The sequence below is a fragment of the Anarrhichthys ocellatus genome, unplaced genomic scaffold (assembly GCF_004355925.1).
Source record: "Anarrhichthys ocellatus isolate YVR2014 unplaced genomic scaffold, GSC_Weel_1.0 scaffold6, whole genome shotgun sequence".
Taxonomy (NCBI): domain Eukaryota; kingdom Metazoa; phylum Chordata; class Actinopteri; order Perciformes; family Anarhichadidae; genus Anarrhichthys; species Anarrhichthys ocellatus.
The window spans coordinates 15,254,115-15,268,663 of record NW_022280036.1 but is presented as its reverse complement, the minus strand read 5'-3'; the positions used below and the strand labels follow the sequence as shown (position 1 = coordinate 15,268,663).

The 14,549-nt window shown below is 42.6% G+C and overlaps 1 protein-coding gene across 1 annotated transcript in view; it reads right to left on the bottom strand.

Annotated features, from left to right (window-relative positions):
* Positions 1-13,315: 13,315 nt before the first annotated feature.
* Positions 13,316-14,549, bottom strand: part of leo1 (LEO1 homolog, Paf1/RNA polymerase II complex component) — an 8,782-nt gene continuing 7,548 nt past the window's right edge. The window contains exons 12-14 of the mRNA XM_031846350.1: positions 14,164-14,356; positions 13,948-14,045; positions 13,316-13,681 (exon numbers count right to left, since the gene is read on the bottom strand). Of these exons, the coding sequence (XP_031702210.1) occupies positions 13,502-13,681; positions 13,948-14,045; positions 14,164-14,356 (471 nt within the window). The 3' untranslated portion in view covers positions 13,316-13,501. The remainder of the gene's footprint in view (positions 13,682-13,947; positions 14,046-14,163; positions 14,357-14,549) is intronic.

Sequence of the window (14,549 nt, the reverse complement as noted above, 5' to 3'; positions counted from 1 at the left end):
AGAAGAGAACATCAATGGCCTAGAAAGGCTTAATGGATCCACTTTTTTATGCAGAATATGCAAATCTATGCCTTACAAAGACATAGATGCTGATTAGGAGGGCACTCTACTTAATATGTGTTGTTGTCCAATTGAATTGAAGTTGCCGTGACATATTGTGAACAGAGGAAAGGGCCTCCAAAACGTCCGTAGCCTCAGGGCCTCAAGTAATATAAAGGCGCCTCCGCCTGCTGGCCGTGTGCAAAGGCAAATGTTAGCTAACACATTTGCCATTTTAACATGAATAGTTTGTTTACAGCTTGTTTTGCTTACACACTTGATGGAGGACACATCTCAATATGTACTCCTCATCACTGACAATACAATACGTGCAAAAGAAGTGTTTACAGGGTGCACTGAAATTCTATAGGTTAATGTTTACAACGTGTTCAAAAGTTTTCTTCTCTGCTGCTTTCACCCCTGCTTAACACAGAGTGTCTGTGTATGGTGGTAGTGCTTTAACGTACTATATTCAACTATAACACAAATACAGACCAAGCAATGTGTCCACATGGATCAGCATGCATCAATGTGTTGTCTCCAGGATCTTGTGTGTTATGTAATGAAGACCCAAGGGCCCAACAGAGGAAACAGACAACAGAGACTGAAGTGAGCACAGAGGGTCCAACAGCGACTGTTTTCGTCTTCTTCTTCTTCCTCGTCTGTGTTGCAGACACACAGAGTCCTCCCTCCAGGCTGGCCTGTGTGTTGATTTGCTTTCTGCTGTGGGGCTTTGGACTTTACAGGTAGACACACTGGGAGTGAGTTGGTGAATGTGCCCTACTTACTGATAAGGAAGCAGAGCCACAAAGTGTGCATCAGTGGTCTAACATCTGCTTCTATAAGCCCTCCCCATCCTCCATGCTCATCAGGTCTGTGTGTGCAACCAAGCAGAGCATCTCCCGCATGTTACTCACATATAGAAAAACAGGCTGCACGCATGACAGAACAGTAGGCCTGCGTATTATCCACATGTGCCTACTCACTGGCCTCCGCAAACATAACACAGACACTCACAAGACAATCGTGTATCCACACTGCCTTTAACACAATACAGACAAACCTTTAGTGATGTCCTGAAGATGTGCTGAATGCCTCAGAGGTCAGTTACATAATGTAACAGCATCAAAAGAAAGCACACAGCACAGACTCTCATTTCATAAATCCATGCATTTATGCTGTGCGGGTTTAGGTCTTTTAAAGTGTAGTTAAAAAGAAACACAACCTCTCAAACTATCATATACATGGCTTATGTACCATTGTATCATTAAATATCAGATCATTTCATAGCTTTTTTCTTCTCTAGTGAATATGTTTGGTCATGTTCTCTGATAGGCCAACAACATCTTACTGCATACCACAGGCACATTTCCCAGGGCCTATACTGTACCAACTGTCTGACATGTACAGTATACATTGGAGACATGGCTTGATAACTGAAAAATCGTTAAATGTGCTTAATACGAGATTGGGAGCATTGCTATTGCCTCTTTAAACCATGGCAACAGCGTGAACTGAGCTAACAGAGTTTACCTGAGGGGGAACCGGAGGTGGGTGCTCCACTTGTGCGACAACGCTGTTGATCTGGACGACTTTTGCAGCCGTATGAGAGCATTGCAGAGCGGCGGCCGTGAGCTAACCAGTGGGGAACTATTGCATGCACTAACATGCACTAAAAGTACATGCGGCCCGGAGTGGCTATGTTAAGGAGAAGCTCAGATAACAACACAGACAGAACATTACTCCACTATGAGTACTCAAATGTTAAAATGACTTAAATCCCACTGACTTACTTACTTACTTACTTAACTCGATTTTGGAGCCAGCCAACCCATGTTTTACCACGTCTCTGGTCAGGTAGCTTTTTAGAAAGATACAGAGACCTTTTAGGTCGGGTAGAATCTAGATAGATAGAAAGATAGATAGGTACTTTGTTAATCCTACAAGGGGAATCTTTTTTGCTAATGTTATCTCTATTAATCCAGTCAGCTCACTTGCTTCCATGGCTGCAGCATGCAGCGTTTGCGTGTCAATTTGTTTCAAATGTGGCATCACGGGCGTCGCAATGGCCGTGGACGGGATCACGCAGGTCAAAACCTTAGACTGTATAAACAATTAACGTAGTCTCCGTGACGTCACCCATAGGTTTCTGAAGAGCCATTGTGAAGCTCAAACTGGGCGACTCTGGCCGTCGCCATCTTGGCAGCGACGACAAAGCCTTGCTCCTGGCCAATCTAAAAATGGGCAAAGAGGTGGATTGTCGATGGAGCTGAAGCAGGCTCAGGTGACGCAGCAGAAGAGACAGCCAGCGACCTGGTACGGCACCCACCTGTCAATCAAAGCAGACAAGCCCTCGATTATGCCGAAATTTAAGCCTCAATATAATTTAAAAGGGTGAGTTAAATAATGTACCACCTGTACAGTTGGCATGTACAAGGATAGCTATAGAAAGCAAAACCGTTTTTTGTTCCAGGCTGTAAACATGTTTATTTCTGCTGTAGAATTAGGCATTTTAACAGGAGGAGGGGGGGTGGTCTATGGGGATTGACTCGGTTTTTGAGCCAGCTTCAAGTGGCCATGTTGGCTTCATTTCTCAGCACCGGAGGTTACGGCTTGGTTTAAACAAAAAGACATTTCAAACCGGAGTGGAAATTTCAAAGGAGAACATATTGGATGGAGTGTTGTTGTCAGAGAAACCAGTATTTCAACATATCATGGTTATTTTATGATTAACTCCAGCAAACAAATGACATATTGTGCCTTTAAAGGAGGTTTATTTTAGAACAGATAACTTTGTAAAACAAGACATTTTTTTATTTGGCGTTATATTGCACTGTAATGAAAGTAATTTGTAAGAATGGTCGACTTGTTTGACTTCCACAAAGAGGGTTTCACTGGAACAATTCTTGTGTTATTGGTGCAGCACCATATCTGATGTTTTATGTAATCTCGTCAAATTGTGCAAAACAACAGAAGCGGCAACAGATATAATGCCTTTGAGCAAGGCATATTCCCAAATGTGCACGTCTAATATTCTGCACCGAGCTTGCAGCTATAAAAGTGTACTGACATTGATATAAATGAGACACACAAGTCAAACTTCTTCAGATAAATAAACAGCCCACACTGTTTTTGCACCAATGTGTGTTTTTCTCATACCTGCCAAGGCAGGTATTTTGCTGTCAGCGGTTTGTAAAGTTTGGCTTGGATTTTGTTCAAGTTTAAAGAAGTTGTTGTAGTTTTATAAACAAAAAAGTGAAAATCATGTGAAAATCATGTATCTCCAAATTTGGTGATTTTTTAAATGTTTTTGATAAACTCAAGGATTAAGTTCTCCTTCTTAACTTTAGAAAATCATCTTTCTTGAAATGATCTGAAAAGTCATGGCTGTTTCTCTCATCTCATGAAAGGTTAGCCGTTGGGAGATACGTGGTTGTCACAGGACAGAGGCAAAAAGATGCAACACACTTTCACACCTAGAACATAGTATGTTCACTATGTGTCCAACAGTCACTGCTCTTTTAATGTGGTAAACTATATATTTTCAGTGAAGACCCGCTGTAATCCTCTCAGCTTCATCAGACCAACAACAAAACAACCAGACAAGTGAGACAGCAGCAGTGAAATATAGAGTAAATCTGTGAGAATCATTTACAATCTCTCCTCTGAATGTACAGTATATGTTCCCACGAAGGCTGATACAGCACACACTTTAAGCCCCCCCCTGAGCTCCTAAGTACTGCTTTACTTTAGCTTACTCTGCGCTTGAGAACCTTCAGCCTACATACCATGAGAACTGGGAGTTATACTGGGAAATAAAGTGTAGCAGAATTACCGACCGGCTGTCAGACCGATTGACACAAAGAAATCCGGATAGTAAGGTGGCGAAACAGATAACATGGAAATAAAGGCTTGGGGAAACTATTGAGGGGTTTTCATTGGAGAGGAGCCATGGAGACATGTAATGGCCAACAAGAATCTGGCCTATCTGATTAATGTGGAAACGGGCCAAGGAAAGGAGGTGTTGAGTTAGTAGTTTTGGTTTAAATTTCAGGGTGACAAGGCACTGTCTGTGCGCTGTACAGCAAATAGAAAACAAACATGAATAATACAACACAGGTTCAGTGGGTTTAGTTCAGACAGTCTGAGGAGGTTGTCGGCTCTGGTGAGGAATCTGAGTCCTCAACAGAATGTACTGCTTCCCTTCAGGCCTATCGTGGGGATTCCTCACTGAAACAGGCTAAGCCTCTCCCAGCATGCAACAGTGCCCGCTGACATTTGTTAATTTAGTCACTCAGTTACTCAGAGGTGGGGTATGTACTCTGTAACAGTGCCATAGTAGGAAATACTCCATCACGAGTACAGTAAAAGCGCTGCATTCAACACGAGTGCGTGCAGATTTTTAAAGGTGCAAGACACGAGATTGGGAGCATATTGATTTTGCCTCTCAAAGGCTCTCAACATGTCAACACCTGAGCTGGCAGCTCGAGGCTAACGGTGTTAACAGTGTTAACAGTTATCAGCCCTAACCGCTGTATGAGTGCAGTGCAGAGCAGCGGCCGGGGGCTAACCAGTGGGGTGCGTTCACATGCACATGCACGCACTAAATTCACACACAGCCGACCCGGCTATGTAAACGAAGCAAGGAAAAACTGGGATTACAACACACAAACAGGGATTATCTACTCAGATAGACATTATCTTTAATAGTTGTTTGCTCTCTAAATGTCATATATTGCTAGTTTAAATAATTAACATGTTAAGACATTAGAACTAAATGCTGGTGCAGATTGTGTTAGGTCTGACTACAATCAATGTTTCATATTGTTGCTGTTGGTTGTATATCTAATTTGGGGGATTTCATGCTTTTAGATAAAATGGATTACATACTTGGAAAATATAGAGAAAACCCTCTATCTTCCCAAAAGTCTTTAAATTATGTTTAAATGCAGTTTTGGTTATGCTAATAAAAGCGAGTTTCAGACATTTTACCCAATAATACAAAATATTAATCTACCAGATTTGTGGTATGTACAGCTGTCAGATAACTGGAGCAGATTTCTGGTAATGAGCGGAGGAAAATAAGAAAGTCTTCTCAAACAGAAATATATAAAGTGAGCCTCTTTAGGTTAGGCCTAAAGAAATATCAATATATACAAATGAAAAGTTAAATGAGCTATAAAGCACATCCAAGTGGTCGAAATAGATTTTTTCATTTTTCATCAAATTTACTCATCTTTGTTTTTGTTGTTGTTTTTTTTTACATCAATTGGAATTGAAACCTTGTCCATTTTAATACATTTGTCTCAAATTGTCCCTGTCATATTCCAAATTTAAAACTGACCGGTGATCTTCATTATTCACTGTCTTTGTCAGTTGTCGGTATTTTACCAAATCTGGCAGTTTGTTGATTCCCACATTGGATTCATCTTTTATGGTTACAAACAAATGTCATTCCATCTAATGTGAACTACATTTGTAGCAGCATTTAAAAAGGAGATTTAACTACATCTAAGTTAAAGTCTTTTCTCATGGTGTGTTGACATGCCTTTGTCTCATGCTACTTTGACCATCTAGAAGTGAATTTCTCCTTCCCTCCTTTCCTTATGTGCCATATACATTTTGTTCCTAGTGGAATGTCTGCACTGCAGCCTGCGTATGTGTGTGTGTGTGTGTGTGTGTGTGTCTTAATGTGCTGAGCTGCGCTGGCTAATATGATGATGAAAGAGAAAATCCCTCCACAAAGGTATGTAACCTCACAGATCAATCCTCTTAACTGAGCTTTAGCTTCACCAGAGGTTGCACTCACAGGTCAGCTGCCTGCCGTTATGGAACAAACTGGGGTTCAACACTGATTAGGGCCATTTTGGCTGTTGCTATCCATACAGAAAGCAAAACATTATAAAGCATGCAGTGTAAAGCACTGTACAAACAGTAGATTTGTTTGAGTGCATCACAAAGCTAAGAGAAATAAAACACAATGACGTCACAATGACACTTAGAGACATTTATATCAGATATTCATTTACTTCTAACAGGAAATGTGAACTTAAACAACTTTTTTTTGTTTTCCCCAAATTGTACTTAAGTCTTGGACAAGTCTGGACGCCTCATTCATCCAACTACTTTCCTCTGTGTCTGCACTTATCTGCCATGTCACAGGTAGGGAGTCTGATTATGGGTCTGACTGAGAATCTGTGGGGCCCTGAAAAGAGGGTAACCAGAAGGCTGGATCATTGTCCCCACACTCCAGGTATGAAATGTGTGTCTGTGTGTGCTTTTGGCCTCTCTTTAATGGCTGGGTGTTCTCATTCAGCTGATGCTCTATTTGTGGAAGTATCCATGGTGATAATGATTTGCAGTCATGGGAAAGAGGCGGATGGACAAGTAGATTTGTCTATTTGGCACACATGAGCGAAATCTCCGCTCTCCCAGCCAGTTTATTTACCTATTCAAACAGGAGTTGGGCGGGGAGAGTGGGTTAAACAGTGATAAGGGCCAGAGGGTATGGATGGGTAGAAAAGTTCCAGAAAACCACAGAGAACGAAGAAAGGAAATAAGTAAATGAGAAGTACAGTGACGGGCTGACACAGAGCTCCGGTCAGGCCCCAGGGGCAATTCTTATTTGCAATGAGACACATTGCATGTCCCCCAACATGACTAATGCTGCTGCGTCCTGCTTTCCTTACTGCTCTACAGTATAGGCCATTACACATCCAGCAGCCTGCTGCAATAATGATGCCGTTTACGAACAATTAACAGCAAAGAAAACAGTATAGCTGCACACCAGAGACACACAGCAGACATAATGTGAGGGTGTTTTTCATGTAGATAAAGTGTGTACTGTACGATTGATTGTGCACTGCAGCAGCAGACATAAAGGGACTTCTGAAAGTGAGAGAGGGTGGGAGAAGTGGGGACATGGTGGGAAAACGAAAAATGAACTGAAAGCAACTGTTGGAAACCACAGATAGCAATGAGTGGAAGGTGTACACACACACACACACACACACACACACACACACACACACCTAAAATCATAACCAGATTGTATAATGCCCTCTCAGCTGGAGGCCTGTTTTGAGAAGGGAAAAGGTGTTAGCTTCAGCAGAAACCAGCTCCTCTCTGCAGCAGCAGCCCTCTCCACTGCGGGGTGATTTCATAACCGCAGTCTAGAGCAGATAAAGACAACAGAGACCTGACCAGACCATCAATCATCAACCAATCAAACAGACATCTAGATGAAAGCGTCCCAAAGGGGATATAAATGTTACGTCAGCGCTGTCGCGAGACCAGGGATGAAGAAATAAAACGTCACTGTTTGCTCTGATGCTTTAGAGTTAAAAATGTGTTTCGGACGATTGAGGACATCGTGCCAATGTGGCATCAACTGTTGCATCAAATTGAAGCTGTTAAATCAAATGCTAACAGCGTCTCGCCTTGTTTGCGTAACGCACAGTGGAACAGGAGTAACTATTTCAGATGTCTTCAGATTTGTGTGAGTCTTTCTCTGACATCAAGGACTCTAACAGTTATGTACTGTAGTGGGACACCAGTTCAGATTAATCAAACTTTCTCTTTCCCAAATTAGGCAGCAAAGTGAAGCTGGTTTCCAGGCACCGAGGAATCATTTAACTGATCATTCAACCAAAATCTGTGCAAATGCAAAGATTGTACATTCGTCGTCTATTATCCTGCTCTGAATGCAGATAGACAGACAGACAGACAGACAGACAGAGAGGGAGAGAGAGAGAGAGAGAGCGAGAGAGCGAGAGAGATCTTGGCATGGTGCTGTCAGGCCGGTTAGATAACTGAAGGTCAGAAGGAAGGTGTAACGTACTGTGAGTCGCACCAGGCTCTGAAATACCACAGGCCCGGTGGGACTGGGCGAGCTCTCTCGGCCCACACCTGACCTCAGCACCTATTTCTCATCCTTCGCTCTCGGCCACAACACTCTTCTCATTTCATAAGCTCATGTCCATGACATACATCCTATGGTTGGTGTGTATCCTCCACTTTCTCATTTCAACCCCTTAAACAACACTGACCTCCCGATGGCCCAGTGAGCAAACTGATTCAGAGCGTGTTGGTAGTGTCCACACTTTTACCTTTGAGAGCCTGCGGACTACTTTGTTCCCTTGGACACCCGTCTAACTGGTTCCCGATTGTGACTATTATAATGCAGGCTGTTCGCTGTTATAGAACTTTATTGTGGAGATCGCAACCACATTTTCCAAAGATACCAATTATTTTCCGGCGAATATTTGGAAAGCTGTGCATTAAATGATGCATAAAGACACCTATAATATTTCTATGAAATATAAAAGGAATAGCGCAGTCATAATAAGGCACTTCATGACCTGCTACACTTCAGAGGAATGCTGAAGATATGACATGTCAACATGACTGACCCACTTGGGGCCTGTTTATGTCACACCTGATGTCACGTGATATCCTCCATGTCAAGCTGTTTGCACAAGATGCAGGCATAACCCCTGGGTCTCCATGTCTAGTGTTAACCATTTCTCCCCGAGCAACCAGTGGTGGAGGACATATTCAGATCTGATTCTGTTTTTATGAATGACATTATTAGATTGTTAAAACTGATTTACTGTATTCGTTGGTTGTGGTTGTGCTAGTTTTAACTACTTTATACAAAGTTGAATTCAGTCTAGTAGTACACAACCTAGGGGTCTGGGCCCCTCCAGTTTGTCACAAGATACATCTAATGAGGTAAAAGAGAAGTTCTGATACACAAATTATATTTCATATTTTGGACTTTTCTCTGATCTTTGCTGTTTTTGTGAAATATTGGATAATATTACCTCTTCCGGGCCTAAAGCTGTTATTTAAATGAAACCATCTGAAAGGAAGTGCAAACAACTGAGACATCTTAAACATGACGACAGGCCCCATCAAGAAACCGCTTCTCTTGCAAGGGGCAAAGTCAAAAAGGTTTGGAGTTTAATCTTTAACAATATATTTCACAAGCTGATGTGTGGGTGTTTTAGGTTAAAAAAAAGAAAAAAGAAAACCTAATCTGAAAAGTAGCAAGTAACTATGGCTGTCAAATAAATGGTGTGGGGTAAAAGGTACAGTATCTCCAACTGAAGTGTAGAGTAGAAGTTGAAAGTAACACAATATTAAGTACAAATATCTCAACATTTCACTTAAGTACGGACTCAATTTGCTTAGTGACTATCAACCCATGTCATGTGCGTGGGCGAACCTGAACTTGGATTCACATATTGTCGTCCATATGGGCCAAATCTTTTAAAAAGACACCAAGCCTGTTAATACCATCCTGTACTTCCATGTAAGCACAGTGTGACAAACCAAAATTGTGTTTTTTTTATTCATGCATTGTAATAGAAGGAAATCAGTAGGGTAGATAGATAGATGCAGGTGCCACAGCTGTGCCACAGAGGGTCACCTTGCTTGTTTGGTTTTTTAGTCTGTTTTTGGAAACACTTGAGTGTAATCTGTGTGCAGAGCAGCTCACAGCTGAAGGTAACCCGTTGTTTACAGATTAAGCCCGTTCCTACGGCAGAACAAGCTGACCCAAATCGGTAAGGTCAATTGTTACAGTCATGTTTGTGTGGATGTGCGTGTGCGTGTGAATGATGCACACCTGCTTGTGCGTAAGGGAAAATGTTCCTGCTAAGGCCCTCGCTGCAGCCTCTGGGCCAGTGTCATGTGTGAGTGTTGGAAGATCCTGTGGAGAGAGTGGAGTATTGTGTTTCTATTTTATTTATTAGCCTCTTATATAAGCAGCAGCAGGGGGAAGGGACACACTGAGACAGGGGTAAAGGGCACCGAGCTATGAAATACAGTCAGGGTACACAGAGTTATACTGGTAGGATTAAATTAAGTGAACAAAAGAGTCTGTGAAATTAAATGGGAACGACACAAACGAAACGGAAGAAAAAAAATACTATATTGTAAGTTTAGTTCAAAAAAAGATAGTATGTTTAATAAACCCCATTAATAAACAAATGTCATGTAGAATATGTTCTGCCCCTAAACTGGGAGGAGGTACAAAAACATTAGTAAAGTTTGATGTTCTGATTCAATAAATGTCTTCAACATCAAACTTTGACTAACAAGGTAATGTTAAAGAGATGATGAATCCCAGAATGAAACCAAGGAATGAGGATATAGGACAGAATATATTATATTATATTACCTGTGGATCTAATCCAAACAGTTGTACACATGTAGTATCTGAATGCAACCAGAGCTTCAGTGCAGGCCAACAACGAGGAGGCTGAGACTGTTTACTTCAACCAGCACCTGGCCGAACACCGACCCGGCCGCTCGCCTCCCCTCGGGCCTAATTGGAAGAACACTGATGCCAAGTTACCCCTGAACAACACCAGAGTCTATCCAAGTGGCTCAGCCGTGTTTTCGTGTGTTCGTGTGTGTGTGTGTGTGTGTGTGTGTGTGTGCCTGCAAGGCTCTAGGAATAGAAAACATACCCTCTCTGCTTTGCTTTGACACTGCCTGTGCTTCCTTTACAGAAAATGTGATGTCACAGAGTTCAGGTTCAGGCTGGACGGTGGGAAAACGGGGTATCTGGGAGAAAAAAGTGAGAAAGAAGAGATGAAAGGGGGAGGAGAAAACTAAAAAAAGAGGGTGAAATGCTGCAGCCCTCCCCTCTGCCTCATCCCCCGTCAGTCAGTGCTGACTGTATGTGCAGCAGTGCCTCCCCCCCCTCCGCTCCTCTCCTCCTGTTCCCTCCCTTCTCCACTCCTTACTGTGTGGAATTGGGTTTACATAACCCACTGCAGTCTGAGATAACGCGGCACACCACTACTGACGACACCTTCTCTTTTCAGGCAACAAAGACACACAACATTTGCATAAACAGTCACAGTATGTGCTTTATATAGCTTAGCATGCGCTATGTTCTGCTCAGTGCTGTGGGCCGCATAAAAATACACATACAAGCACGTGCACACGCACACAGACCTGTCCTGGGTAGATTTTTAAAAAGCAAATGCCGCATGCCACACACTCAGAAAACACCAAAGGCTCTTTTAAACAATGCTGTCCTGCAGAACCTCTCTCATAACAAGCCTCTACCGTGTATACCACAGTATTCAAGGAGTCTTTGATACTTTTCCCCATACTAACAGCAGTCTGTGGCCACGACAATGCAGTGTGTGTGTGTGGCACAGAGAGGTCATTATCAAGAGACAGAATGCAGTCAATTTATGTAACTCTTACTTAATCACTTAGTGTTTTTGTTAACCAGTTTTATATTCTGAGTAGCTACAGCTAGCTCTGTCTGGACAGGGCTGGGTAAAAGGTCAGGTACAAGGGTTGTTATCTATCTCAAGGAACCCAGTTAAATGCTCCGCTGGCTGTCTGTGTGTGTGTGTGTGTGTGTGTGTGTGTGTCTGTGTGTGTGTGTGTCTGTGTGTGTGTGTGTGTGTGACACTGTGCGTCATTCTGGCTGATGAACTTGAATCAGTTACCTGTTGTTCTCTACATTCTCCTCTCACACTGTAGCTCAACATCACTTGATTCTAACAACTGGAGCAATGACGCACCTAAACATTCCTCCAATTTTTACTTTTAGATATTTGGCAATCATATCACACAGTACGTTTTGCATTACACTGTTGTTTTTTAATTTTGAAGCAGGTTTTGGCTGAAATACAAAAAGGCCACAATGATACCATTTACTTTTCAAACATGTTCGTAAATAATAAATTAATTAATTAAAAAGGTGTGTCTGCAACGACTGCTGCTTTATTTGTGTGATTGAATGAATACAACCCACAATTAGCTCTAACGAGCTGTAAGGGATTGTAAAATACACTTTATTTAAAGTAAAAAACAAACGGCGATGTATGTGGTCAATCAGCTCAAAGTCGTCGTATAAGCAACGTCATACAATCTTGCCAAAAACAAAGTTAAACTCACCAAGCTGTCTTCCCAGACACACCATCCATTCCATTATCTGTTAGCCAAACACACCGCAAACTCTTATCCCCCCACTGTGGGCAGGGGCCGGTTAAGAGTAGTGAGTGAGGAATCAGCAGGCAATCAATGGCAGTTTAAAGCAAAAAAAGGTGTTTTGAGAAAGAGTGAGTCACCACAACCACAAGAGGTCCCTGAGCATGCAGCCATAACTGGTCACCCAAAATATTATGAAAATTGCTCCAGCAGAATGCGAGATTAGCTGTGTACGGACACAGAGGTGCACCCCCTCACACACACACACACACTTACTCACACGACTGATCGCATGATCCCCCTGGCAGAGATATGAAAAAATATTATTTATATACATTCATTTTTTAACCACTACAGATTATTGTGCTTTTTAACAAGTAGCGACACGTTATATGCTCATAAAGTCATTCGTTAGCATGGCTCCATGGATGGCAGTCAGTCTGTTGTCGGTCCACCAATGTGGCTCCGACTGGAATATCTTATTGGATTTATGACATGACATTTTGTTCAGATATGTCTGGTCCCCAGAGGACTATAAAGTGTCAGTACGCTCACTAGCTAAACCAAGACAGTGAACATGGTGAACATTATACCTGCTCAACTTCAACATGTTAGCATGCTAACATTAGCATTTAGTTCAAAGCACCACTGTGCCTGTAACATTACCCTCAGCCTCACAAAGCCAAGTGCGTGGCTGGAGACTGTCTTGTTTGGGTACATTTGGCACATTTGGATTTAATGTCAGACAGCCAATTAGTGCTGAATAGATTGATCTATAACTAATGAAGGGGAATACAACAGTCCAAAAATATACCTAAAATCTGTCAATTAAAATAAAGGATTTGTTGGACAACTGACCAATATTATCAGCTGTGTCTTCTAGTTGTGTCCGTTTGCAGATGCAGGGTGATGAGTGTGGAGAGGAGTTAGAAAATGGAGTGGGAACCAATGCCAACTTGTATTTATAAGACCCGTAACTCCTAGCTAGGCCTCTTCTTCTGTTTCCTGCCTGGGCTGGAGGAGGATCTTGTCTCGCAGTATTACTGCTCCCAAATCCCCTGTTCTCTGGCCTCTGCTGTCAAGTGGGTTTAGTTGGTTGTTTTAACACCAGTTGAGATTCGTCCCCCCCCCCGCTACGCTATTTACCCAATTTATTCTCAAATCAACCTACTGCACTTATCCCATTAACCTCCGTTTGGTTTGTCAACTGGACTACGCAGTACGTTTCACGGACTCACAGCAGCGTGAGTCATGCTTATGAATCATAATAATGAAGATAATACAAATAAAAGGGAGCCATGGGAATCTTTCGTTACATAAGACAACCATTTCTTTATTTCTCACCTTTTCTGTACACAACATAAACAAGCAAACAAACACACAATCGCACTCACCCACACTCAGGTCTTAAAAAAATATACAAAACAAAATATGGCTGTTTATATGCCATGTGGGCTGAGCACTGATAATACAGTGGAATGATAAAAAAAAAAGAGAATTATTCATCATCCTCTTCCCCCTCTTCCTTTTCCTCCTTCTCCTCTTCTTCTTCTTCCTCCTCCTTCTCCTCTTCCTCCTCCTCCTCCTCCTCTTCGTCGCTGATCACATATTTCTTGGCCTTCTTGGTGGCTACCTCCTCGTCGTCCTCGGCCTTTCTCTTGCCTGACCCCTCGCCCTCCTGCACAGAACAGAACAGGACAGATGACGGTCAGATGCTGACAGCAGCAGACATTCAGTACAGTCAGGTGTCATGTTACAGTTGCATTTTGTTTTCTGGCAGTGCTGTCAGTGCAGCAATAAGTGCATGCTCATTAAAAAGGACTAGTATTCCTTGTTCCTGTTCAGTTCACATGAACAAGGTTACAAATTGTCTGGTTTTTTTTAAGCTCCCCGATGAACTGCGCCACACTGCCCCCCGTCGGTCCAACAGGACACTACACCCACCTCATCGCTGTCTAGCTTCTTGGCCTTCATCAGCCTCTGGGCCTTGTCGTCATCAGAGCCTTCATCACTGTCGGATGAGTAGATCCTCGCTCGCTCCTCTGGATTGGGTCGAGAAAAAAAAGAAAAAGAGGAGGATGTTAATTAGAACTCTGTGACTTCATAAAACCCTTGTGAGAGATAATGAAAAGGAGAATGTGACCGTCTATTCGTCCGCACCTCTCAGACCTCCTCCTCCCTTGTATTTGCTCTTGATGGCTGCCAGGCTGATGGCTTCCTCGCCCTCCTCCTCATCATCGTAGCGGTCGGGCTCCAGGTAACTGCTGCTCAGGCCTCTCTGGTGCTGCTTCTCCCTCATCCTCCTCTGCTGGGACTCTCTGCGGATGGAAGCTCGCAGCCGCTCCTCCTCTTTCTGCCGGGAGACACACCAGCGGGAATTACTTTAAGTTTCAGTGTGACATTTTGTTTCTAGCTGGTAATCTTAGTGCACAATACATGTGATAAGAAATTCCCTGTATGGTCCTTCTATCATGGTCGTGGATAAAGATTTCAGTCATTTGTCTTATTGTAAGCTGGGGATATGATTGTCTGTCCACATTATTTAT